We start from the raw sequence: 25905 nt of genomic DNA on the forward strand, positions 1-25905 counted from the left end.
TGAGGATATTTAATGTATTGCCCGCGCTAAATGCCTAGCGGCAGGGTCTGAGCTGACCTCTGCAATGGCCAGAGCTGCAGAAATGAGCTTGTTCCCTCCACTTTCCTGCCTCCATCCCAACGGGATGCCTAGGATGTGCTTTGCTCAGTTTTAAATAAGGGTAGTGCAAAGCAGGGCTCTTGGTCTCTGACCTCGCATTTTTTGGAGGGGTTGGAGAAATGGGGTGAAAAATTTCAGTGCTGCAAAGCCCCACCTGCTAAAACCTCATTATTTGTATTCTGTGTGTATTCTGCGTGTACTCTGCATTTTCTCTGTTTGCACACATTTATATTAGGCTTTAATAGGCTTCACTGAAGTATTTTCAGGTTCTACAGGAAAACAAAATGCCAAAGGAAGCCTAAAATGCTGGGTTCCTAATGTTCTTGTTCAGATTTCAGCTTTTTAGATAGCACATCAAAAAGGAACATAATGAAGCTGCTATTATTACTAATGTCTTCCACATTATCTGAGTTGCAGGGAACAATTAAATGACATAAATGACGCGCTGCTACACTTGGGTACACCGCCAAACTGCGGCTCGATTCACCTTCTCTCCTCTCCTTCTGCTCTTCCCGTCAGCAGGCAAGGCACAGCCAGTTTGCTCGGCTTCCTGTGAAATTCAAATCAAAGAAAACTCCAAATGTTCCAAGCTCCTTTCAGAAAAATAAAATAAAACGAGTGCCAAAAACGACAGCTTCCAGAGGCTTTTGCCCCTTAGCAGCAGCAGCCCCTTGATGCCTCCGGTGCAGGGCAAACTGCACAGCATCTCCCTGGGCTAGGAAGGACTCACCCCGCACCCAGCTGCCTGCCGGCTGCAGAAGAGCCCAGTAGGTCGCCTCAGTTCTCTGTCCCAGCCTTTGTGAGCCACACTCTTCAATCACCTCCCCCTTACCAAGATAGCCCTCGCTCCACACCCCCCGCTTGCCAGACTTCTATCAAAAAGAGCCGTGTGTGGTTCCCGAGCTTCCGACCCAAGGTTTTGCAGCCCTCTGGATTGGCACTGGATGGTGCTGTCCTGCTCTGTGAGGCACTGGTTATGTGCTCCATGAGGACTTTGTGGGGCTTGGGCTGCACGGCTTGGCACAAGCAGCAGGCTCAGCCTTGCCGAAAGCTGTGCAGCACGCAGGGATGCTGAGCCCAAACACACAGTGAAATGTCCAGGTAATGCTGCCCTGGCACCAGGATTAGCAAGTGGCACTCGTGTTGTGGCTGGAACAGCCAGGAGAAAGCATCTGCTTGAGCTAGGAAAGACACACAATGCCTCTGAAGCTGTCAAATGGTTTTTGCCATGTATTGTGAAGTTCTAGACGTGCTATTTCAAAAAAAAAACATGTTCTACCTGCACACCAGGGCAAGCAGTGTGAGCATGGGCATAGCTTCAGCAGCCTTGCACTTAAAGGGTCTGTGATTTGGTGAATCTGCAAAACTTGGAAACCCTCAGCCTGCAACCCCATCTTTGTGCAAGCTGCCAGCGCTGTTTTGGGTCTATAACCTTGTGTCTTCTTCACTGAGCTTCCTCCTCCACCTGCCTCTGAACGAGGAGGACTGGGGTGGGAGGAGGGTCCTGAGCAAGGAAAGCAGCTGGCAGGCGTTGGGTTGATGCTGCTCAGAAAATTATAAAGGGCACAAGTGGAGTAATCACTGCAGGTGGTGTGAGGTGGTTGGGAGATGTTTTGGTGGTAAAGAGCTTGTGGGGCTCAGAGAAACAGCACTCACAGTGAGGATGGATCTCCAGGGGCTTCATAGAGACAGGTAAGGTAAAAAAAGAGCTTATAGTTGTTTTTTTCTAAGTGCCTGGATAGTGGGGAATGTCTGACAGATTCAGCTTTGGTATGATAATGGGTGAGTGGTTTGTGCCTTCCAGTGCCAGCAGAGCAGGATGTGAGGGGGCAACAGGAGCTCTGTGCCTGGTCTTTGGTTTTGTATCTGCTGTCAGGGGCATCAGTGTTCCCTTTGAACTCCCTAAGTTTGAAATACTTGGGTATTGTGTGGCTGAGTGCAGTGATGGCAATTTAGGGAGTGAGCACAGGGTGTGTTGGGCCAGTCTTCATGTGGATATGGACCTGCATTACCTTGTTATGGGTGTTATTGCAAGTGGAGCAGGGAATTGATATGTCTTGAGCGCTGTGCTCTGTATTTGACATCTAACATGTTTTTTTGAGCTGTCTTGTGTGCGTGTGGGCATTCAGTCTCACAAAAGGCTCTTGCCTGTTTGCTTTCTCGCTAATGAGATATTCTCACTCATTTCTTTGTTACGCCAGCTCTAATTTCAAACTCTTTGACATGAGCAACCATTTTTCTATGAAAGGCTGAGATCATGTGGCAGGATTATAAATTTACTCCTGAAATGTCCCATTAATAAATGATAAAGTGTTTATAAATATGCAAAATAGATTATTAGTCAATTCTACAAAATCTTGGCTACAGGAGCATAAAAGTGTGCCCTGCAGCTTGTATATCTATTATAAAAAAGAAAGAAACTGTAAAGAAATTCAGGCTTCCTTTTTAACTTCTAAGCAGCGAGTGCTGAATAATTTACTTCTGATAGCGATTATGTTAAAAGCAAATCATTTGTTTCCTTGAACAGTAGCAAACAATGTGCTGTAAATATGTGATTTTAAAAATATTACATATACACAGAGGGACAAAGCAAGCTGTACGTTTGAACAGCTCATTAAATAGCAGCTCTTCAGCACAAGCCTCACCCAGGTCCATAGGTACCCTGGGCAGTACTATCATTTTATTTAAGCTTAGCAGGCTTCGGAAATGTTAATCCTGCATAAATAGACTTGACTTTTAACTACAGGAGCTCAGGCTGGAGGGTTGGTTTAAGTCCGTTTTGATTTTGCTCATTATTGAGGCAAAGAGTGATCCAGGAGCGTGTGTTGGTGACGTGGCTGTGCAATGCAGGCCAGAAACATGGAGGGCACAGGTTGTGATGAGTCTGGGCCTCTTGGCTTAGCACAGCCTCTGCACCCCGGGCCTGCCAGCTCTGTACCCAAATCCTGTGGCAGTTTGGGGCTGGGTTATTAAATGGCTGGCCTACGTCGTGGGTTGGATGTTTGCTGTCTCCTGTTGTACAGGCCAGGCTTGCGGATTTTGTTGGCTGCTGGGTTTGTGCCCTTGGGCTAGCCCTGGGCCTTAGATGGTCCTGAGGGCCTCAGGAGCTTTCCCGTTGCACCCCAGCCTTGTCATTTGGTTGTTGCAGCTGGATTTTGGCTTCCTACTCCAAAAGAACCAGCCTGGTCTCTCTTTTGCTGTTGCTTTATCCAGTAGGGCCTTGCTAGCATGGTCTGATCCCCTCCTCCCCTGAAAAAATCTACCAGATCAAGAATTGAAAAGGAGAAATTGCTGAAGTAGCCTATTTTTCCTATGTACCTGAGAAACTACTTAACACCCCCGGGATCTGCACCTCAGAAGTCCTTAAGCAAGGAGAGGGATGGAGCTGGGTGATTTCAGACGCTGTCCAGAAGGCACTGCTGAGACAGCTGCTGACAGCCAGACAGAAATGAAGTGGGGAAATGTCAAATGTTCTTGACCTGAGCTAAACCTTTATGAATTGAGGGCAGGAGAAGAGAAAAGTGTCTGTAAAGAGCTTCTTTTCAGCTAAATATATTTGTACCAGGGCAGAGGTAGTCTGGAAACTGATGGCAGCAGGGGAGGGGAACAGCTTGAGGGTGAAAGCTTTAGAAGTGATGCCTCAAGGAACTGAAGACGATTTGAAGCATTTTATTTATCTCAGCTTATCAGCAGCACTGTGATTATTCTGGGCTGGCATCAGGGCTGATGAGGAACAGCTACATCAACCCAGGCCCCCTCGTATCTCTTCTAACAGACTCAGGGCAGCAAAAACACACATTACCTGGCGAGAAACACAGCCCTGAAATTCCCAGCTGAGCACATAATGTGAGCAGGGCCAGCAAGTCTGGAGGAGAGAGTCCCACTTCTGCCCTCTTATAGCCCAGAGCGAGTTGCTCTCCCATCTGTATGTAAATGGCAATGCTGCCCCAGTTGTTTCACTGGTTTTCGGCTGTGGTGGAGTCCCCAGAGATGCTCTGTGCTGCCTGATGCAGGTCAGAGCAGGCGGATGGACTGGCTCATTTGGCTTCTGGAATTTATAAAGGGGGAAATGGTGCTGAGCAGGTACCTGCTGAACTGTGGCTAGGCCAGAATAACAATGTGGACCTCGCCTTGAATTATTTAGGAAGAGCCAGTGTAAGAAACCCAGAGGAGCTGGGATGAGCTTTAAGTAGATGATATGCATTACCCTTCATATAACAGCTTTAAAATGAATCGTACTGGCTGGAATGCTGCAGTAGGTTATCTAATCTTTATCCCTCCTCATCTTTCAAATCCACAATCCCCCTTCTGCATGCTGCAGAGCTCAAACTCTGGCCAGGGGAACCTTGTTCTTGCTTCACATGCACACCCACAGGATCCCTCCATCACAGGGAAGGATGGAGTAAGCGGAAGGGAATGCTCAGGGCAGCCTTTGAAGGCTGGTGTTTCAGGCTGAGGGCTGTTCCAGACTAGAGGTTAAGCATGCAGGTAGAAGCTGGGGAGCAAAGGCTCCTGCTCCAGGGCTGGGAGCTTGCCCTGCTTTGCAAGCTGCCCATGCACCACCTCCAGCACCCTTGCCCAAGCCCCAGGACCTGCCTTCTCACAGCCAAAGCACGTTCACCCCAGTGCTGTCTAAAGGCTCTCTGCACCAAAGGCTGTGGGCACTCAGCAAGCAGAGGAACAAGTGAACACTATCCCTTATGAGAAGGAAGCAGGAGGGGAGCGAAAAGCCTCAAAACCAACTTTATGCCTCATAAGACATCAAGAAATACATCTGGATTTTTAAGGCTGTTTGCTTTTTAGCTATAAAAGCAATGGTCACTCCTTCCATACTGTTTCCTTAATTGGAAGAGTTGTTTTTCATGAGATGGAAGTGCTGCTTTGAATTAAACTCAGCTCATTGAACATGCCCTGAGCAAACAGTCGCTAGAAAAGCAACCCAAGTAGGAACTTGGTTGGTTGAGCTCAGAGGAGCGAATGTCTGCTAGAAACCAGAGCTAGTTTCTGGTCTCTTAGAAATTGGTAATTGCCAGGTGATAGGGAGATGAACTGTCTTCAGCGATGTTTTTGTGCAGCCTAGTTACAGACTACTTGGTCTTAAGCAATTAGAGCTATTCCTGTTTCCTTCTCTAATAGAGCTCATTGTCAGGCATAATTCAGCTCGTCTCAGAGCTAAGCTAATGTCTCTTTGATAGCACTTGCCAAACATCACTGACAATTTTGTAGTTATCGGTATCAAGGCATCCAAAGATCACTGCCACTAACAGACATGAGAGAGGCAACCCCTCCCTTTTCCAGAGTTAAAGCACGTATTTGACAGATTTATTTGGTTAACCTCTCACTGCCCTTACTAGCAACCCCTGTCTACAGCAAAAGCTTGTAGGAAGGTGGCAACAGCCACGTACACAAGAGGGAAGGTCATGTTATATCCTGGCCCATGCAGACTCTTGTAGAAATCAAAGAAATAACCCTGCAATATGACTCATTAAAAAAAGTAGTATCTGAGGACTTGTCTGAGATGATCTTTGTTGTGCAAGGACTTAAGTTACAGCTCCCAGTTTCTCCTGCCTCAGAATTCAGAGGGGTTAAAATCAGTCCTCCCTTTCTTCCCAGAGCCCCAGCTGCAATCGTCTTCATCAAGCTCCAGCTTTTCAGCTCTTATCTAATAAATTATACCAGAATTTTGGTCATTTGCTCATCTTCCACTTGAGTTCTCATCAGAAAGGCAAGCACACACAGACTGCAGCTGCTGCTTTTCAGTCCGTGGTATCTTCACTGCTGCAGCCTCCCCTAAGGAAGGGCTCTGGTCCTATTCAGCCACAGCTGGCTTAGGTTGGTGCTGTCTTGGTGGGTCTTGAACTTCCTACGAAGACCCGCGATGCTGTACAACAGCTGGCTCGTGGCTGAGGCCCAACTGCATTTTGAGATGTTCAATTTAGCTTTGCTTTGGCAGTACGTAACTGAGAAGGCACTGGCTGGACAGCTGCTGCCCTTTGTCTGCTGAAAAGGCGCTGACTTACTCTCTCTTCTCAAAAGAGACACGAGGACACCACGGCAGGAGCACTCATGGGGGAGAGGAGAGAGGCAGAGCTGACTGATGCAGGGGGCACTGGATCAGTCTGTCCTGTCTCATGTCACCTAAAACAGGGCAGGAGAAAAATGGTCTTCAGAGGACTCAGGCATAGCGCTGTGAGTGTAACACCCCTGCCGTTCCTCACTTTGCCCTAATCATTCCCTAGCTCTTCAGCTTACCATGCCCTGAGAGCCCCAAGGCAGGGCTGTTTCAGAGCCTGGGAACTCAGGCACGTGATGGAGCTGGAGGAACTCTGCTCACTGCTGTGGTTAGGTCTGGCCACCCCAGCGAGGTGACACTCAGTTCACTCTGCCTGGCTTGTGGTCTGGGACAGCAGGGCTGCGGTTTGTGGGCTAGATGGCCCTTAATTTGGCTGTAACTGGCAGTATGGATAGGCGTCCTAGTGCAGAGGCTTTGTCTTTTGAATCTCGTGTGTCAGCCTAGCTTACTGATGAGGACTTTGCAGGACTGAACATACATGTAGTTCTCTTCCATGCTACCAAAACCAATTTCTCTTGTCATGGCCTGGTTCAGGGTCACTGGCCTCTCAGCTCTTCGCAACAAGGCATCATGCATCCCTTAAAATCACCAAACAAGCCCTTTCCTATTCCCCCCCTGAAAGTAACACACAGCACAAGGAGGGTTTTCAAGAACATGTTTAATGATGGCAGTTTCTACTGAAACGTGAGATGTCCATTCAAACTTGTCCTACCATTTTTCTTATAAAAAAAAAAGCTTTGGTCACAATGACAAATTATCTTATACATATTTTAAAACAAAGTTCAAGCGATTACACAAAACACATGGTCCTGATAACTCCTCACACAAAACCTGCAGCAGCAGAAACTCATTGAACAAAAGAAATACAATCTTAACAACTACAACATGCTGCCCTGCAGAGATTATACCATGTACAGTGATTTAGAGGGAACAGTTAACAAAGTGTTCAAATGCATTAGCTCTTGTGTGTTCATTAGACTTCCACAAGTCATTTTGGGCTTATGATAAGCATTGACCTCTGCACAAGTCAGTGTGCTGAACAAGTGCTTGCAGCCATCTCTACACCATCGAGGGGGGGGGGAAAAAACCACAAACCTACTTGTGCACTTCTGCCTTAATTCTGCAGGCAAGCATGGCATGCAACTTCTGGCTTCTCAAATGTAACCTGCACTGCCAGGGCTGCTGGAGTAAAGAAGCTGCAGTTCTGCACAGGGCTTTTCTCCACAGCACAGCATGCACAAAGAGGAAAGCTTCTAATTTGCGTGCTCTGTTTGCCTCTGCTACTAGTCAGTGGATTTTGTAAGCAGCGAGCGAGCTGCAGGCAGACATCTATAATAATGTTTCTCTTTTCATTTTCTGTAACAAAAAAAATGCCTTTAAAAATGCTCTTGAACAAAGAAAGCTTGGCTAAGCAACACAAAATAGCAGCAAATACTAAGACATTACAATCACAATCAGATTAAATCTGCAGTGTAAAATACACAAACGTTAAGGTAAAACATTCATGTAGTGGTTAATGGCTAATTCTTCTCTGATGAACTCCTAGACCTACCCGAACAAAACAGTCCAAATTATTAAAATTATGTTTTAAACGAATTCCTAGCATTAAAAAAATATTCATATATATACTATTAGATGAGTCACATCAAGTGCTCTTAAAATCTTAACTAAATATAACTATAGAATATTTAACTAGACACTTTAAATCACATACAGCAACTTCTGTAGAGGTAAACATTGCCTCACATTTGCAACAGCAACTGAGTATCAAACAAAGCATTCAGGTTATGTTCATGACCATGAGCAACCGGTGAGGCTGGCCTTTTATTTCCACCAGGCAGCTGCTGCTTCCTCCCAAGCACTCAATAGCTCATGGCACAGGGGTTGGGACCCCCGAGGAGCCAGCTGGGCAGCTCCATCCCCCAGCATCTTACGTACTTGATCCCCATCCACCAGCAAGACTCGGCCCCGTTACAGAATAAGGGATTTTCAGCCACAAGCAAGCAGAGCAGATGTTCTTTGCCAGAGTAACTCAGCAAATGACCTAAAGTTGGTGGAAAATCTCATTTTAAGAACTGGCTTACCCTTGGAAGTACCCTTCCGTGCATCTTTACCTCTCAGTTCTCTCCTAGGTAACTTGGTCTTGCCTCTCATGCTAAGAGGATTTATTCCCTCTCTCCCCACCTCTTCTGGAATGCCTGGTGCTCAGCTGGATGCCTTTGGCAGAACCATGGGCATGAACATGTTGCTGTGGTGTCTGCTCAGGCAGCACAGCCACCTGGCTCCATCACCTGCAAATGCAACCAGGAGCTTCTAACCCAGCCTTTCTCTCAGCATCGCCACTTCTTTGACTTCAAAAGGGCTGTCTTGGATCAGTTCCTGATCCTCAAAGTATTTTAGTCCTGAAGGAATGCAATATTTCCTACAGAATCATCCAGCCTAAATCTGAAACCTGTCTTACCAAGGTGGGGAAAAGATCCCCGGCTTTCATCTCAACCTGCAGCATCGTTCAACCTACTGGTCCCTGCAACTTCCACCAGCCAGGAGACAACTTGCTCAGCCCCAGCATCAGTTCTTCCACTCCCACCGTAGTAGCTGACATGTTAAATATTGCTTAGTAACAGTAACGTGGAATGACTCAAATTCATTCCATGAATGAAAATAACAAAGCATTTTTATATTGCCTTGATGACTAACGTTAACACAACAGTCTGCTGTGGGATTTTTCCATCCCGGCTGAGAGGGCTGTTTGCGAAGCCTTTGCTGAGTCACAGTTAGGGAAAGCAAGCGATGGCATGGGAGCTGCTCTGAGGAAAGCACAAGGCTGCTGGGGAAAAAAAAAATTCCCTTCACCTCCTTTTACTGACTGCAGGGCCCAAGGGAACCATGCAGAACTAGCGTAGGTTGTGGTATCATGACGAAGCAGTTTAGTGTTCTCAGCGATACTCGGATTGCGAAAAAAGGAGAAAAAAAAAAGCGACTCACTGCAGTCTCCTTGAAGGGTTGTAACTGGAGGAGGAGGTGGTCAAGCAAACAGCGGGACAATCCTAAAACAATTAGAAAATGCACAGTCCTGACAAAAAGTTTCAGCCAGCTTCAAGCCCAAAGGAAGAAGGTGTTAAGGGGTGCAGCAAACAGTAAACATGCCAAAGAGGAGCCTGAGCTGCATCTGTGGTTACTTTAAAGGAAAACCGCAAAGTAAAGAAACTAAACCAGTTAGGTCTGCCCTTTCTGACAGCCTGAAAAGTACACATTCCTGCGGTTTCCTAAACCCAATCCATCCAGATGCAGCTATCTAATTCTCGTAATGCCATCCCACAGCTCTGACCTCTGCAGCATGAAGCATAGCAGGGAGTAATGGCTAAAAATGCGTCCTTGAGTTTAATGGGATTTGTCAAGCAGGTGGTAGGGGAAAACTTCCAGTTTGATACAGATTAAGATCACTTACACAAAGCTTCCATGAAGAATAAGTAGTGTTCTTTCTGCAATCTAATCGTTTCACACGAGGACTTACTTTGCTTAGAAAAAAAGTAATATAGATGATTGGTAGACAAGTTACAGTAAGCACAGGACACGGAGCAGTACAAAACGCCTTTAGTCCCTGTGGAAGGGCAGAAAATTACAAAAATATATCTTCTTTAATCCAAGACTGTTGTGGTTTAGGGCATGCCTGATTCTTCCTATTTCCCTGTGGTCTCATTTATTGAAGTTGGTCTGGTCAGAGCTCCTTGGGACAATGAGACTGTCACTATGAAAGCTTAGTGCAATAGTTTTTGCTCTAAAAAAAAAAAAAAATCAGTAGCAAGTCAAAAAAAATGTTCTGCATAAGTCAACCTTTCACCCCCTTCCCCCCAAAACCCTACACTAAACATAGTGTGGTATTTCAGCATGGATTACTTGCATTTTTATCACCTCAAGTCATAAGACACTTCTGTAAGGCCCAGAAAAAACATCCTTCCTAATTTTTGAACATGTGATCTGTTTTACCGTGACCAAAGTTTAACAGCGACTGCAGTACTGAATTGGGATTTTAGAAAATAAGTCCTTGGGGGCAGCTTGATTCAATCTTCCTTTTCTTCTTTCTTCTGCAAAATTTCATTAGACCGTAATGAGCTGCAAGTCAGTACGTGGGGCTGCACCTTGTCATGCTTTAGTGACACAGCAGTCCTCTGAAGCAAGAGACAGATGAGTTTGCAAGGAGGAACTCCAGTCATTCCAACATAGTAGTTGAGAAACCAGGAAACCAAAGGGCGATGTTTTGGTCAGAAGATCCATAGCCTGCTGTACGAACAGCACCTCGAGGAGGTGAGGCTTGGTTTGGTTTTAACGCTGCAGAGATGAAAGCCTCCCCTTTCACAGTTATGGCTTCAGCAGGTCCCTCGAGAGCAGGATGACATCTGGCAGGGCACCAGTGCTCCACACAACTGCTCTACCTGGAAAGCAGGAAGAATTAGTACAGTTGCAGAAGATTGGCAATTAAATAGCTGACAGAGATGAGAACTGATGTGCACAGTGGGGGGAAAAAAAAACAAAGTCACAAAGGTAGTGTTATTTGCTCTGATTGCTATCAGTTCCCTCCAGCAGCTGATTTCCATGGTGACACTGGACACAGAGATGAGGTTATTGCTATGCCAGGAGAAGCTAGACCAAGCAAAGAAAAAAGTAGTTAAATCAGACACAGCCCAGACACTGAAAGGTCCTGTGGCCAGCCCCTGAACAGAATAGAGAAGGGAGTGTGTACACAACAGGAGGGCACTGCAGGGCCAGAACATCTCAGATCCCACACCAATGCAACCCCTTGCTAACCAAGGCATGTGGACTGTCTTCTTTGCAATGGCTTCTCTTCCTCACACCCCTTGATTGTTTCAGAATTTAAAAAGTCATACTAGGAACTTAGTATACTCTATTGAATGTGGCAAATGTCTTTGCATAGGACTGCACTGCCTGGGTATAGCCTGAACTAGCCACCAGGACATGGTGTGCTCTGTAGCAACCAGTATGGCAGAATGAAGAAAGAAACTGCCCTTCAAAAAATGACACAAACTGCTTTTTGACCACATCTTTTCTCCCCTGCTGCAGATCCCCAGGAAATCATAAACAGCAACACCAAAGCGTTGGCAATTTGCTGTATTTATAGCGAGTGGCTGACTGAGTTAGTGATTTGCACCCCCTTCAGATGAGGATAAATGATACCCCTCCATTTGTACACAACCTGTCACTGCTGGGAGGAAAAAAATTAAGCTGCTACAAACCCCAGCGCAATTCACCTAGCATCATCCAGAAAGGCCTGCGGCTTCCACTTGCCAAAAATCCATTACAGCTGCTCCCTTAGGAGCATACACCTTGCTTTAACAAGCAGACAATGCCCTGCTCCATTCAGAGCTGCACACACAGTTAGGATCTGGAGAGGCCGTAGTCAAAGCGAAGACGCCAATATTGTAGCTCGTATTTCACGGAGAGTCTCCCAACAGACTCCAGCACATCAAAAGCTGAGCCCTGCGACTGTGATGAAGATGTAGTCACAGGGTTCAGTGCTATCAGTGCCTGAAAAAGGGGAATCCAAAATGCATTGCACCAGCCCTTAGATGTGGTACTTCTTTACTCTCCGATGTTCTGCAAGCTCTCAAAAGCCCTTTATTCCAATGATGGCTGAGTAAATGTTATTGTCCTCTTCCCTCTGCCTGCTACCACTCCTTCCCCATAAATCTCTTGGCTTTCAGGAGATCTGTGGAAGATACATTCCTAAAATGCTTCTGTGTTTTGCTGGTGGTGCTGCTGCTGGAAGGCAGCATGATAATCCATGTGGAAAACAAGCTGAGGAATTTCACTGAGCTGACAGGAAGGACAGAGGCCTCAATCTGCCCCAAGAAAAACTTGTGGCTTTCTTTCAGTGCTTATTTCGGAGTCTGACATCTGGGTTGGGAAAATTCCAGCTCTGGTATTTAAATTCCGAGCTTCTTCCTCAACTCTGGGCTCTCACGTGGCGCAGCTCACCCTGGACTCAGTGCTCTGCAGGGACGGTTGTGAAATTGGCCCAACGAGTGTGGTGAGAGCAGGATGCCCTGCTCCAACCAGCCCTGCCTCAGCAGGGAGAGGAGATGCTGGGAGCCCAGGTTACTGAGGTGCTTTCAAAGCCTCTCATGTACAAGGCACCACAGAATTTATTCAGTGCTTGGCTTTCATTTTCTATTGAAACTGACAAGAAATCCCCCAATGAGCTACAGCAGAGTTAATAAGCTTAATAAGCTAACAATTGTCGTTACCTTTTCAGAAACTGCTTTTTTCTTTTTGCAACTGTTTTAATTTCTTTTTCTTGTAGTATGTGGAGCACTCTGCCTGTACTGTGATGGGGGACGGATGCTAGCACCAGCTTGCTGGGGGTGTTTGCCTTTACTTTGCTTCCCAAGTACCACGCAGTGCCAGCTATCTGATCAGTCAGTGGCTTAGCACCAGCAGGCAGCAGACCATGAAACCTGAGCGACTTTCAGGACTTTCAGGAAGGTGAGGGAGAGGTGCTGAAGTAGAAAACAGGAGAGGAAAGTTTTAAAATCGAGATCTATTGGTGGGATAACAAGAAGCACACTTGGAGGATGGGATTTAGCTTTCCATCTAACTCATCTTCCAAGATGTGCAGCAAGTGTGATCCCATCATAAGATGAGACAATACCTGACAGCTGGGCAGTGGTGGCCAGTTCACATTGTCCAAAATCAATCGGACAGGGACATCGTCCAAAAATCAGTCAGACAAGGATACCTTTTGTCCTTAGGCAGCAAAGGCTGAATTGGTGATCAAGAAACAAACAGTCCATATTCAATTTACTCTCTCTTAGTATAGCTCTATAATAATTTTAGAATAATTCCTCAACTTTTTATCCTAATGCCTCTTCCAAAACCAGAACAAATACATAGAAAACCATCCTCCATATTGAAAAACTGTTCACACAAAGCTTTTCAAGGTGTTAATATCTTAGTGATTTGGCACCTTTGCTCTGTGACAATCTCTGATTTACACCTTCAGCCTCCTGTCACACACAGGTTGTGCTCTCGGGATTAGAGAAGCCATTGACAGAACCGTTTCCCTGAGACTGCGGTGAGATTGCAGAAGGGGCATCTAACCCGGCACACACAAGCTCCTGTGTTTGCCAGAGGCAGGCAGAGGGTGTCTTTTGCATCCCCAGAAAGGGCTGTGTTTGGTTAAGCTTTTGAAGTGACTCATTAGCCAGCTTCAGGGAGGGAAGTGGTTATTCCTAAGTGCTCCACAAACCCAGGGGGGTGGGATCTAGTGGGAGCCCAAAGCCTCAAAGTCTCCCAAAATAAATGTGACAACCTTCATCCAGCAGCCCACTTCATGCTGCTTGCTGTTCTTTGCTGCCTCACGTAAGGCTGGAAACAAATACATGCAAGGAAAGAAAATTAACTGCACGAGAACAATTGGAGAGGTGTATGTGCGGCTTCTCCCCCGGTGCTGCCAGACGCCAACTGCCTTTTAATTAGTGCTGTTTGCATCGTGTGGGGGAGACGGCGCAGAATCTTAATTACTCCCCCAAACACAGATCCAAACGTCAGTGCAGACCTTTCAACAAGGTGGGGGGACCCCAGAAAAAACAGCCCAGAGTCTACCTGCGTAATCCTCAGCAAAGACTTGTGCTACAAACACAAAGCTCTCTCCGAGCTGTGTGTCAGTCAGCAGTGTGCTAATACTGGGGTAACTTAATATTTGTACAGGAGGCACCTGGTGGCATGGTACTCTGAGGTCAGCTCTTCAGACTTCCAGCTCTTTCAGATATATTATTTTTCTTGCCATGCTGGTGGCAGTCCTGTGGATCTGAAGGCACGTAGCTGTCTCACAGCCCATGTGAGTAACACTTAAGCTGAATAATGCTCGGAGTTATCACAGCCAATATGGCCCTACTGCATCAGGTGCTGGCAAATTCATTCCCTTTCCGCTGAACTCTCAGGTTTTCTCAAAAGTCTGTACTTTAAAAATACTTTTGGTGCTTTTTTAGCAGAAAGCACTGAGCAAAGTCAATTGCAAGTCACAACTTTCTGGGGAATGGATGATTTTTCCCATGGTTTCACAGCTTTAAATCAACAATGAACAGCTCAAAAGACTGCAGCTAATTTCATATGATATTCTGGAGCCAGGGAGACTGAAAATTATAGGTCTATATAGTGACTACAGAAAGTTGGCTTCTGCTCTAGGTATGACAGCACATATGTTACAGGATTGAATGAAACGTAGTCCAGCCAACGGGCTTATCTTTCACTACCAGTGTGTCACAAAGAAATAATTAAAAAAAAAAAAATCAGAATGACAGCTCTTGGTCAGCCATGGCACTGCACCAGTGGATCCTTACCTTACACAGGGCTGCACGAGGTCTGCCCTCTCTGAAAGCAACCCCAGTATCACCAAAGCACTGTATACGAAGCAGCACCTTGCCAAAATCCCCACGCCAAGAGTTGGTAACACAGGCCAGAAGTCTGTTGTACCACTGACGAAGTGAGCTCTGCTGCTGGGAGGCTGATTGAATAAACCCAAACAGCCGCCACCACTGGTACTGACTGCTGGCAGGGAGGCACCTTCATCTGAATACAAAACTGAACGCATAAAAAAGAGACCACGCTATTTTCTAGCCTGTGGGTACCTGCCACGAGGCACCTGTCACTCCCCTGTCCTCTTCACAACTGCTTCCAGGTTGCTGCAGCTCATTACACGCTGCTTTAGTTCAGCTAACAAGCTGAAACAGCAGTATCATCCTATTCCTTATGCATCAGCCCTGGTGACACCCCTGCGAGCTCACCTGATGTGTCTGCATTTTTTTTTCTTTGAGATAATAGGAAGCAGTTTTCCTGATGCAGCAATTAGCAAAGGCTCCCTTAAAACTGTAGGCTCTTGCTGAACATCCAAATCCACCCTATCGCTCTAGTCATGTGGCCACCTGTGTGCATTTACAACTCCTATCAACCACAGAGAAATAAGGATACCTTCCTTGCTCTGTCTTGCTGGCAACTGCCTCCAGCTGCAAAAAAACAAAGGAAGCCTTAGGTGGCACAGGGTAGCTATTTTTCTTCAAGGGGTTGAAGGGAACCCAATCTCTACCATGTCTCCTGTTAATTCACCAACGTACTGAGGGCACAAGTGAGATGCTTGCTTCCCATCTCAACACAAGTGCCTACAAAGAACCTCTTGACTGGTTTACTGGGGATGTCGGTGGTCAAACTCAGCAATTCAAATTTGCAAAGAAGAGCCTTTACTGGTGACAGGAGCCATTTAGAGATGCACTCTCTGAGAGGCACAAAGGGAGCAGGTAGCTTGATACTCTTTACAGCAAATGTATCCTCAAAGAAGCTTTCCCTTGCTTAGTTCTGCAAAGGGGATGTCTGTAAAATAATATTCCCCTCTACACTGGGGTAGCTCTGTTTGAGCTAAAAATTCTATGCCTATTAAAGCAAGGACTTCAGAAAAAGTGGAATTTAATAGCTGTTGTAGGGTGGCGGAAAGGAGGAACTCCCACAGATGAAGAGAGGACAAGCTGGCTAAAAATCAACCCCCCCCTATTGTTTCTGAACAGAGCATCACACAAGGTGAAAAGCCATTTGTACAGCTAAGGAACCCACAAGGACTGAATAGCTTTTTGGGAGAGCATCAGTACAGCAGGTGCTCCAGGGGAGCAGTCAGATAATATGACTTCAGCTCTCATGAGTCAGACGTTTTCCAGCAAGCTCTCCTTTGTTCATCCAGTATTTTACTATTGGACACCTTATCCTGAAGCAGTGCCATGACTGATAGCCTTCTGTTCTCTGTCTTTGGAAAATCCCTCTGATCTCACTTGTTCATAGAGAAAGCACTGAGTTATTTCCACTTAGCTAAGAGGAAGAGGAGCAGGAGAAACAGGCTGGTAAAGTAGGTCATGGTGAGACAGATGTCTTCAGGTTTAACAAAGCCCAGGCCCAACAAGCTGCCTTGAAATGGCACAACCTGAAATCATTAGTGTAAATACAGGGCAGCTAGAGGGAACGGCAACAGGTAGGCAAGGACTGACAGGCACCTTCTAATTCAGGAATTGATTATTTACACAAAGTGGCACAACTCACACCCTTCATTGTTTCACAGCTTCCAACTTTTTTTATGGAAATAATGCAGTTATTTTGAAGATGACCAGCAGAACATGTGCCAGGATGTGTTTTAGATGCTGGCGTGTAAGTGCTTAGAGAATACATTGTTATTCCCCCTTTCCAAACTTAAGAGATGGGCAACATGAGTAAAGCCTGTAAGCTCTCCAGTTAGGACTTGTCAAGATCTGCATTTTTATAATTAGAAGAGCTTATTTCAGCCAAAGAGAGACAGATTTTGAGAGTAGGCCATATTTGGATGAGAATGCAACTCGAGTGCTATAGATGGTTTGATGCAAATAAAAATAAGAGGTGCAGATACCCTCGTGCCATAAATCAATGTGCAGCATCTCCATGTGCTGAATGGTTGCTATAAATCTCCGGCCCAGAATAGGTACCCAAAACTTTGGGTTGTCACACCACTTCTGTCTTAAAAGAGCAAACACATTTAGGGAAAGTTCTCCCCAGCTTACTGCAATGGCAGCACCTGGCAAAGCAGCCCCTGACAGTGAGTCCTCCACCTAGAGCGTGTGTAGGCACTGAGGAATGATTGCCAACAATTGCCTGAGAGGGGAAGTTCAGTCTTTTAAACCCTGTTAGCTATTTGGGGCACGTGTATCCTATTGTGCCCCTCTGCAAAGCAAAGAAGAGGGCACAGAGAGCCTAGGGGTAGTGATACGGTTATTGTACGAGTGGGAGAGTACAGAGCAGATGTGTGCTGAGAAATCAGGCACTGGAGCTGTAAAGGAGAGTGGTGAGGCTTGGGCAAAGTGAAAGGGAGACTGCGACTGCCTCATCTCTGTCGAGCAGGCCCAGCAGAGAAGAAAGAGCTGTCTGTCCTAATAAGAGCTCAGTGAGCAAGCCTAACTGGACAAGCTCGCAGCAGTACCTGTATTTCACATCAAACACTGTTGAGTCTTCGTCCTCATCGTCTTCTTCATTCAGAGGAGCCATTTCTACCCGCTCAGCTGGAGTGGTGATTATGTCATACTTCCTGGTCTTCTTAATCCTCTTGCCAGACCTGAAACACAAAAGATGGGGAGGGAAGGATCACGTTTATACAGCATTCCCTAAAAAAGCTAAACCTGTCCCCTACAGACACGACCCACCGACAAGTCACTGCTTCAGACCTCCCCAGACACAAAGGCTGTGGAGCCAGCCTGTGTCCCCTCCTGCTGCCTTTCCAGGGCCCCAATTTGTGCCTGTCAGCGTACAGAACAGTTTCTTGTCAAGTGCAATCCAGATCAACGTCAGTCTTTTAGCTGCTGACAATCCGGAGATCCTTTGGCATCCAGGGCCGGCGCAGAGCAGCAGCCCACCGCGTCCTCCTGCTGCCATGCTCAGGAAGCGAGAGACAGCCTTAATCAGCAGCAGCAGCCACTGGTTTGGTGAGCACATCTAAATGAGAACACTCAGGTTAAACCCTACTGAGACGAGGGAATGTTCTAGGCAGGATTATAAGGCGCAAAGGGGTGGTGATATTTGGGTACAGACAGCCTGCTCTTTTCCTTTCTTGATATTGAGCCAAGCTCGAGGCTCCCACAGCAAAAACCTTTAGCCCTGTCTGAGAAGTTCCGTGCTCAGCGCTGTGCAAGCGCTATGAAAAATAATCAGCTCTGATTTGAAGCTAACTGTACCCATCACCTCGCCTCCTGTACACAACAGCCTTATGCTCCTTTGGAAATGGAGATACTCAGGTGCCTGCGTGTCTCAGGGTTTTGTGAGCTCTAATACTTACTTTAAATTAACAAACACTCAGTGCGTGCCTCTTCCACCAGTTCTCCGCCTCTGACTTGAATTGTGCGAGTCCTTTTTCCTTCACCTCCTCCTTTAATGCACATTAGGAGGGTCACACTGCTTATGCAGGGATCCAGTTTCATGATTATACATTTAAGAAGGTGTCGATGTGTACAGCTAGTCTTTGGGGAGGAAAGAGGATGTTTTTGGTTCACAAGCTGCAGAATTCCCCTTTAACCTTTATAAAACAGAACTGGCAACTGCCAAGCATGGAAAGGGCGCTGCTGCAGGTACAAGCAAGCAGCCCCTAATTTCAGGTAATCACAACTACAGAGCAGACAGCACGTCATGAGCGCACTTTCACTGTCAAGAAGTCTTGCCCTGGCACGTCAAGCAAGGCGCGTTGGATTCAGCGCTGCCGCTTTTGCACCAAGAACAGATGCCTTGGAATGAGTTAGCAGCAAGAAGCAAGATGCAGGAATTACAAAAAGACTGGAGACCCGTTTGCATCTGGTCCTACGTCCGCCAGAGCTGACCACAATGTCCTCTTCTTGCCTTATGGTAAAGGAAGTTTAAATCTGTGAGTGCCAAGAGCTTTGATATGAGTCTCACTGCCTCTGCCTTTGGCTGCAAGTCCAAGGCTGAACAAACTGGTCCCAGCCCGTGGGACGGAGCACTTTGCATTTCCTCCCTGTTCCGAAGATGATAGTTGCATTAAAAGCATGAAGACAGACGTCCCCTGTCACCTGATCTTTACAGCAATCTGTGCTGTGGCATCACGGAGCACAGGGTGGTTTGTGCCATTACCGCTGTTGTTGAAACAAGCAATTTTATATCCAGTACAGTAGGACTCTTAACCTAAACACTTGAAAATCCTTTTGAAAACACTTGTCTGTATTATTCGGCTTCTCAGCCAAGACCTAGCAGCAAAATGCTGCAAGCAGGTCTCATCTTACAAGTAATGCGTTGCTTTTACAAGAAACATTTACTCATGCTGTGAAGCATAAACAAAGACTAAAACCAACCGGTGTCTACCTGTCAGAACAAACAAAGCACAGTTTCAGTGTTTTGCCTTGTATCGACGGTCTGCAGTGGGTTTCCGTTGGTTCCCCTATTTAAGAGCCTACCTGCAACAGGCTGAGAGACATCCTTCCTCGTTCCCTTCGTTAGCAAAAACACCTTTATTCTACAGAGTTCATCTTACAACCTTTGTACTGCGGCGTTTGAGGCGATTACTGCAGAATTGCTATCTTTGGAAATGGCAAGCTGGAGCCCTTCAGCCTCCAGCAATTAATTAGTCTATTTGGGCTACGTTTTAAAGAGGACCTGGAGCAGAACTCGCTGCGCAGTGATCTATTAATCCCCCACAGCCCTCACTTAACCGTAGCACTCACTTAGAAAAGGGAAGAAGCTTGTTTGGCTGTTTTTTGGCTAAGCTGCTACAATCGCTTCCTCGCGACAGGCAGGGCAAAAGGGTTTTTCCTTGCCTTTTCTCCCTCCATTAGCTCTACACCGTTCTACCTAGCTAATTTATCATTAATCCGCACTTTTTAGCGGTCGGTCTTCTCTCAGTTGCTCACTGGAACAACTCCCCTAGGCTTCATAAATACCGGAATAATTACCCAAGCTTACTTTAAAGGAAGGCCTCGGGAGCATCCCCATCTGCATGCCAAATCCTGCCACCAACCCATCACGTGTTAAAGCTGACAACCCTCAGCAGGAGCCCTTTAATCATCGGCGACGGCAAGGCAAGAGGCCCAGCACCTCATCCAGCGGCGGGGATCAGGCAGTGGCTTATCTGCAGCAGGCAGCAGAGTCAGCAGAGCGCAGGAAGCCCGGCGTGCAGATGGCTGGGGAACCGCCAGACCTCTCGGGTGGGAGCAGCCAGCATGAGGCCTTGCGGGTATCAAGAGAATCCACGTCCCAGCCACGTCTGTTTGGTGGCATGAGATTTTTTTAGGCAAAGAAGTAGTGCTGGAAGCTGTGGTCAGAGCATGCCTTTTGCATAATGACCAGCTGAAATGCCCCGACTGATTGAGCCTGGATAGGAACGACAGTGGGTACTGCAGCGTGAAAACTGTCTTCTACTTAAAACATGGGGAGAAGTTAGCTGTAGCCAGCTAAATGCTGCTCCCACCAAGACCAACAGACCATGGACTTACCAAGCACAAAGCTTAATGGGGAGGGAATGACAGATAACTGGTAGGACTTGAGGTGGGGGCTTGCTTCCAGGTGTCCCCGAGCTGTCATCCCCGTGCATTCGCACTGCCCCCGGGCCTCCAGCATCTGCCTTGTACGAGCTGTATGCCCCCTCCGTGCAGTGACAGGAGGGCTGGCGGGCAAGGATGGGCTGGGGCAGAACATTGACTGTGTGCCTCTGTATCTTGTCTCGGGGCTGTTTTGGTCAAGCAGCAGTCACATGCAGACCTCCAGCCTCCTTTCCAAGCCATCATACGCTAGGGTAAGCGCCCAAGCCAATTCACTGGTTTGTTATGTAATTTGTGCCTCTAATCTATTTCAGTCGACGACCCCGATATTCAGAGATAATGCTTTTCCTGACACACAGAGAGAGGTCTCTGTGCTCCTCATCTGGCCTTACGCTTCCTGCCAACAGCTGCAGAGGTACAGGACTGCTCCTGGGGAAAACGCAGCCACCCCTCCTTACAGGATGTTTATTGGAAGTCTAATTAAGCCAGCTACAACCTTCCTCCTAGAATTGCAGCAGTGCTGTATTGGGAATGGAACTGGGGCCAGTTTATTTGCTGTAAATGGGCTCCCTTAGCAGTTTAAAAAAAAATATATATATATATATATATGGAAATACAAACCTGGGGAAACTCCAGGCTCATTACGGGCTGATGAATGGGGTCGGCAGTATTTCATTACTTTGATCTGTCTGGGTACCTCTGCTCTCTGGGTGGTGCTGCACATACTGAAGTTAAACCGTGAAGGTTAAGTCCTCACATGCCTTCAGGATACACGTTTTGCCATAGCAAGCTGAAGACACTGAGTTTTCTAGCAAAATCCTTAAGGTGGAATATATGTGGCCCCAAAAGCAAAGGCACCCACTTGCTTAACTGCACAGCCAGTAAGAAGAATCTTAAAGCTGCTGGGAATAACTTCAGGAACATCGAAATGAGATATTGTTGTGGTTCGATGAAGCAACGATGCCTTAAAGTACTCAAAATACAGCCACTCGCATCAGGTGGTCAGTGCTTGTGAACTAGCCTTGTTTTACAGGACAGAGCTACCGAAACTGCGTGATCCACCTAAACTCTTTAAGCCCCTGAATCCTCAAACAAGAAACAGAACTCATTCTGCTGCAGCTGCTCATATCAGAGCTGCAAGGAGCCCAAGACAGTATTAAGTAGAAGCCCTTCTTCCTTCCTTCTGCCAATTTGCTGTCATGCTTAGATCAAGTCCTTCTGGAGACAGGACCCCTGACACCCAGGACAAGTGTCCCATTTGACATTCTTCTCTCTGTGGCCCTCACTGAGCTCCACGCAGCTTAAACGAAGTTTTCAGTGTGGGGTCACGAGTCTGTGTTTGGGATTTTCTTTTTTCTTGCATTTACAGTCATTTTAATGGTGGTAATTCTTTCCTGTCCCTGACAGAGGTCTCTTCTTTGCTGGAGTACTCTAACTGCTTATAATACAATTAGTTTTCAATCAGTCAAACTCGTCGGGGTTAAGCCTTGGACAGCCCAGAGCAATTGCCCAGCTTTTAGAACAACGGGTCTTGTATCCTCCGATCATATGCCTGAACCCCTCTCCTGGATCTCTGTAATTTACACCAGTTTTACAATTACTGGAAAACCCAGCTCAAAGTGGTGTGTGCAGAAGGAATCCAAATGAAACAAGGAGCAACACAACAAAACGTACAGGTAGCTTTTCTCTAAAATTACAGGTAAGTAGCAGCCATTTCAAACACGGGTTTTGTTCATTCAAGGGCAGGTCGAGACACACAGCAAACACTATCACAGACGGTTTTCTGTAATAAAGCTTTGGGTCGCTTTCAGCTGGCACATTTGAGCAGACCTAACTTCTCCAGTTTCCCAGAAGGCGTGTGGTCGGCAGCACATGCGGCCACATCTGAAAAATTATGTTTCCTGGGAGCTGATCCCAAGAATTGCATTACAATGAAATGAACTGCGCTGCACCAGGGTAGAAAAATATGGCAGACTATGGGGTTGGAAAGCCAAGAATCAAAAACACACATCAAAGAGTCCAATTTAACCGCAGGAACTACTCATAAGCTGTTTCAATAAACTGTGTTTCTTGGTAATGCAACTTGCTCAACTCGATTTGATGCAGGATAACGTGAAATTTGGTCTGTTGTTGAAACGGTTTGGGTCGGAGAGCATGCAGCACCAAGGGATGTAGGAGGAATGTCCTGAACTGATTTTGCAAAAAAGAGAGTAATGTATAATTACTGTAGCTAATTAGGCCCTGCCACATACAGACAAGTAGCTGCCCTTTCTGGTCCCTTGTAGCCACAGACAGAGAGGAAATTCAGATCATTTTGGGTAATACCACATTCTGAGTCATAGGACCATCAGATGGATTGAGGGCATAACGCTCCCAAGTGGAGTGACCACAAATCCCTGAAACATCATCGTAACAGAGCTGAAAAGCTATAGAAATAAACCTGTCCCTGTGCTAACAACAACAAACAGTAAGTAATATACACACAAATATATAAAAATGAAATGTATAAAAAGCAAATCCAATACCAGTGACAAATATCTGGCCACTCAATAGTTCATTTCATCTCTACAATCCATATCTAAAAGGATAATTCACTTCCATCAATCCAAAGCAATTTCACAGTGAAGGTTTCATCAAAGATTGGATTCTAGCATAATCTCTTTAATAGGAATCCATGACACTTCAAAAAAAAAAAGAAAAAAAGCAATGTTTTTGACTAAGTACGAACAAAGCTCTGATTCTGAGGGAGAAAAGCTTTACATGTACTGAGGGTAAATCCTTTATCTCTTCTGCAACAGAATCTCCTCCAATCTGTTTTGTCAGCTACAAGTGTGACATGGTACAAACATACCTGTTGGTATTTTTGTCTCATTTCCCAACTGGGATAATTGTTTACAAACAAATGCTCTGACAGATAAAGAAATGTTCTCTGAAGCCGAAAGCTTCATTTCTTGCAGGTTGTACTACAGATATAGGAGATCTCAGAGGGATTTTCTTATAAACGTATCTAAAATGCTACATTAATTCTGACAAGTCGTATAACAATGACTTTGGCGTAGGATCTATCATTCCCAAGGTGACTTTAATATGGAGCTACTTTTGCTGATTATGGTATATGAAAGGTCTTTAAAGGCTATCAGTTTGCATTCTTTGGCTAGAAATAATCAGGTTTATGCCAGGTCCTTGATACAAGGACCTTTACATCCAGAAGAAACTGAGGCAAAGGGTAGAAAGTCTCCAAAATCTGAAAGAACTGAGGCTAGAAATATGCTTTTCATTCTGCACTTTCTTATAGACTTGCTAATTCTAATGTTTGTCTGTGACAACTGGATGAGTCTGGAAAGTGGCTGATACCGATTAAAATAATTCTCTTCAATATTTTACTTGCTTCTCCTGAACCGCCTCGCTTTAATGAGCAAATTTACTTGCATAGTCTTTTGCCAGCTACTGAAATACATAAAAGGAATTTAGTTAAATGTCAATTTCTTTAGAAAAATATCAGTTCTCATCGTTTCAGTCTCTAAGTCTGCATTTTATAATGCTACTGTTATGAGCACTGCCATTCCTAACACGGAATTAATTCAGGAACAGAAGCAGCAGAGAATTCAGCTGCAGCCACCAGGTAAATACAAAGGAGGTGCTGGAGAACAGCACAAGGAAGAATTTGCAAACTCCACTTGTTCAACCGCTTCTGTCACCTGCAACGTGGCGCACACCTCCTCCCAGCCCTGCTTCCTGGAGAGCGAGCTGCTCCAACTTCCCAGGCTCTTTCCTGCTGCCCACACCTAAAAGTCAGATCACTGTTAACTTCTCCAAGTGTGCAATCTTCCACGGCAAAGTTAGGCACAAACAGGCAACAACTTTGTTTGTAAACTGCAAAACGGGAACAGCTTTTAGCACAGCATGGGGACTCTCACCACTACCCTGAGATAAATAATAATTAACACTAACGGTGCCAAATGGAGCTTTAATATACGTTTTTCTTCTGCTTCAGCAACAAGCCAACAGGAAGACGGGTTTTTTGAAGTAATTGAGTTTAATTTGTTCATGTTCCTCGCAGCGGGAGGTGTTCCACAAGTTTCAAGGGCTGCCAGCATAACTCAGGCACACACCAGCACCAACCCACTTGAGCAGAGCAGCTCAATTGTGCTGCTCTGGTTACGCCACGCTCAGAGGACGAGATATGAGCACCAAGCAGATGCAAACCTCTGCCAGGCTTCAAGCTGCTCGCCCGCACTTCTCTCAGCTCTGCAAGCTGCTGGGAATTTTCTCCCCTTTTGCAGTGCGAGTGGGAGCTGGCATCCATCAGCGACCTACCCAGCTGAACACCAGAGTTTGGCTACAGAGCGCTGAGCATCGTTCCAAAGTGCTTTTATCTTCTGAATCATCTACTTTTGGTTACGTTGGACCTCCTCAAACCAAGTCTATCTGATTAAGCTTAACTTTAAGGGGAAAAAAAGGCTGTCTTCTATATCCAGCGTGGGTTCAAGACCAGCAACACCTGCTTTACCCCATCTGTGTGCACAAAATGCAGTGGCTGAGGCTGGAAGCCACCCTCCTGGTCACTTGTGTCACCCCTGCCCAAGCAGGGTCACCATGATCACCTCCAGGAATGGGGACTCCGCAGGCTCCCTGGTTGCTCCTCCAGCCAGCAGCCACTTTCGCAAGCGGGGAAATGTTTCCTTAGGTTCGGGTGGAATTTCCTGTGTTTATGCTTGCGCTCGGTCTGTGTCCTGTCCGATCTGCGGGCACCACTGGGATCAGCCTGGTTATTTCTCCTCCATTCCAGGTATTTAAACACCAAAAAAAAACCAACTTCTGCTTGTCTAAGCTACACAACCCCAGCGCTCGGCCTCTCCTCCTGCCATCCCTCACCTGCTGCGGGGTCCTAGCCTGAAAACCCCTCACTCCTGCCACATTATTTCACTTATTCCACAGCAGAGCAGCAGCACTTGCAGGGAAACTCATAACTTTTGAGGACCGGGGAGGCATTTGGACGACCGCAGCACCTCGGCAGAGGCGTGAGCCTCCCTTTTTAGCCCCGACCAGCCTTTTGGCGAGCTCGTTGCCCACCGCACAAAGCCTGGGGGAGGGCAGCGGGATCCAGGGGTCCCGGGGAGGCACCTGCCGGCCCTACCTGAAGACGCGGAGCAGGAGGCAGGCGATGAGGGCGGCGGTGAGGCCGCAGGCCCCGATGACGGCGGCTTTCAGCGCCGAGAGGTCGCGGAGCAGCGCGGGCACGGGGCTGAGCAGGGCCCCGCTGTGGTTACCGGCGGCAGCGGGGGGCTCGGCGGGCACACGGCTGCCGTTCACCGGCCCTGCTCCTGCTCTTCCTGCTGCTGCTGCTGGAGGCTCTTGGCTGCCTCGGGAGACCGGAGGCAGCAGGAGGAGGAGGAGGAGAGGGAGGGAGGCCGAGAGCAGCAGCGGCAGCCCCGCGGTGCGCATCCTGCCCGGCTCCGGCCGCCGCAGCGCCGAGCCCCGGAAGGTTTCGGCGGCCCCGGCCCCGGCCCTGCCTCCCCGACAGGCACCGCCTCCAGTGCGGGGAGGCGCCGGGTCCTGCCCGGCCTCCCCCGGCCTCAGGTGGTCGCAGGCTCCCGTTAGCGGCCTCTCCAGTGTCCCCGTGTCCCCCATGTCCTCCCCCGGCTGCCTCTGTGCCCCCCAAACCCACACACCTTG

At 47.0% G+C, this 25905-nt stretch overlaps 1 protein-coding gene and 1 long non-coding RNA gene across 2 annotated transcripts; one reads left to right on the forward strand and one right to left on the reverse strand.

Moving 5' to 3' along the window:
* The first annotated feature begins 1324 nt into the window (after positions 1-1324).
* Positions 1325-19169, forward strand: LOC110351238 (uncharacterized). Its single transcript, XR_005268469.2, has 2 exons — positions 1325-1791; positions 11252-19169. It is a non-coding gene; the product is annotated as an uncharacterized lncRNA (long non-coding RNA).
* On the reverse strand, positions 9954-25875 carry FAM174B (family with sequence similarity 174 member B). Its single transcript, XM_013091762.5, has 3 exons — positions 25367-25875; positions 17175-17306; positions 9954-10605 (listed from the first exon to the last, which is right to left on the reverse strand). Exons 1-3 carry the CDS (start codon positions 25858-25860, stop codon positions 10602-10604), a joined length of 630 nt encoding a protein of 209 aa, XP_012947216.4. The 5' UTR covers positions 25861-25875; the 3' UTR covers positions 9954-10601.
* Positions 25876-25905: the final 30 nt, after the last annotated feature.

This window comes from Anas platyrhynchos, chromosome 11 (genome assembly GCF_047663525.1).
Source record: "Anas platyrhynchos isolate ZD024472 breed Pekin duck chromosome 11, IASCAAS_PekinDuck_T2T, whole genome shotgun sequence".
NCBI classification, from domain to species: Eukaryota; Metazoa; Chordata; class Aves; order Anseriformes; family Anatidae; genus Anas; species Anas platyrhynchos.

Excerpts from the sequence above, each read along its gene's own strand:
- FAM174B (XM_013091762.5), bottom strand. The coding sequence starts at position 25,860 with ATGGGGGACACGGGGACACTGGAGAGGCCGCTAACGGGAGCCTGCGAC. Across the intron at positions 17,307-25,366 it reads CTCCTGCTCCGCGTCTTCAG|GTCTGGCAAGAGGATTAAGA; the intron begins GTAGGGCCGGCA and ends TTTGTGTTTCAG.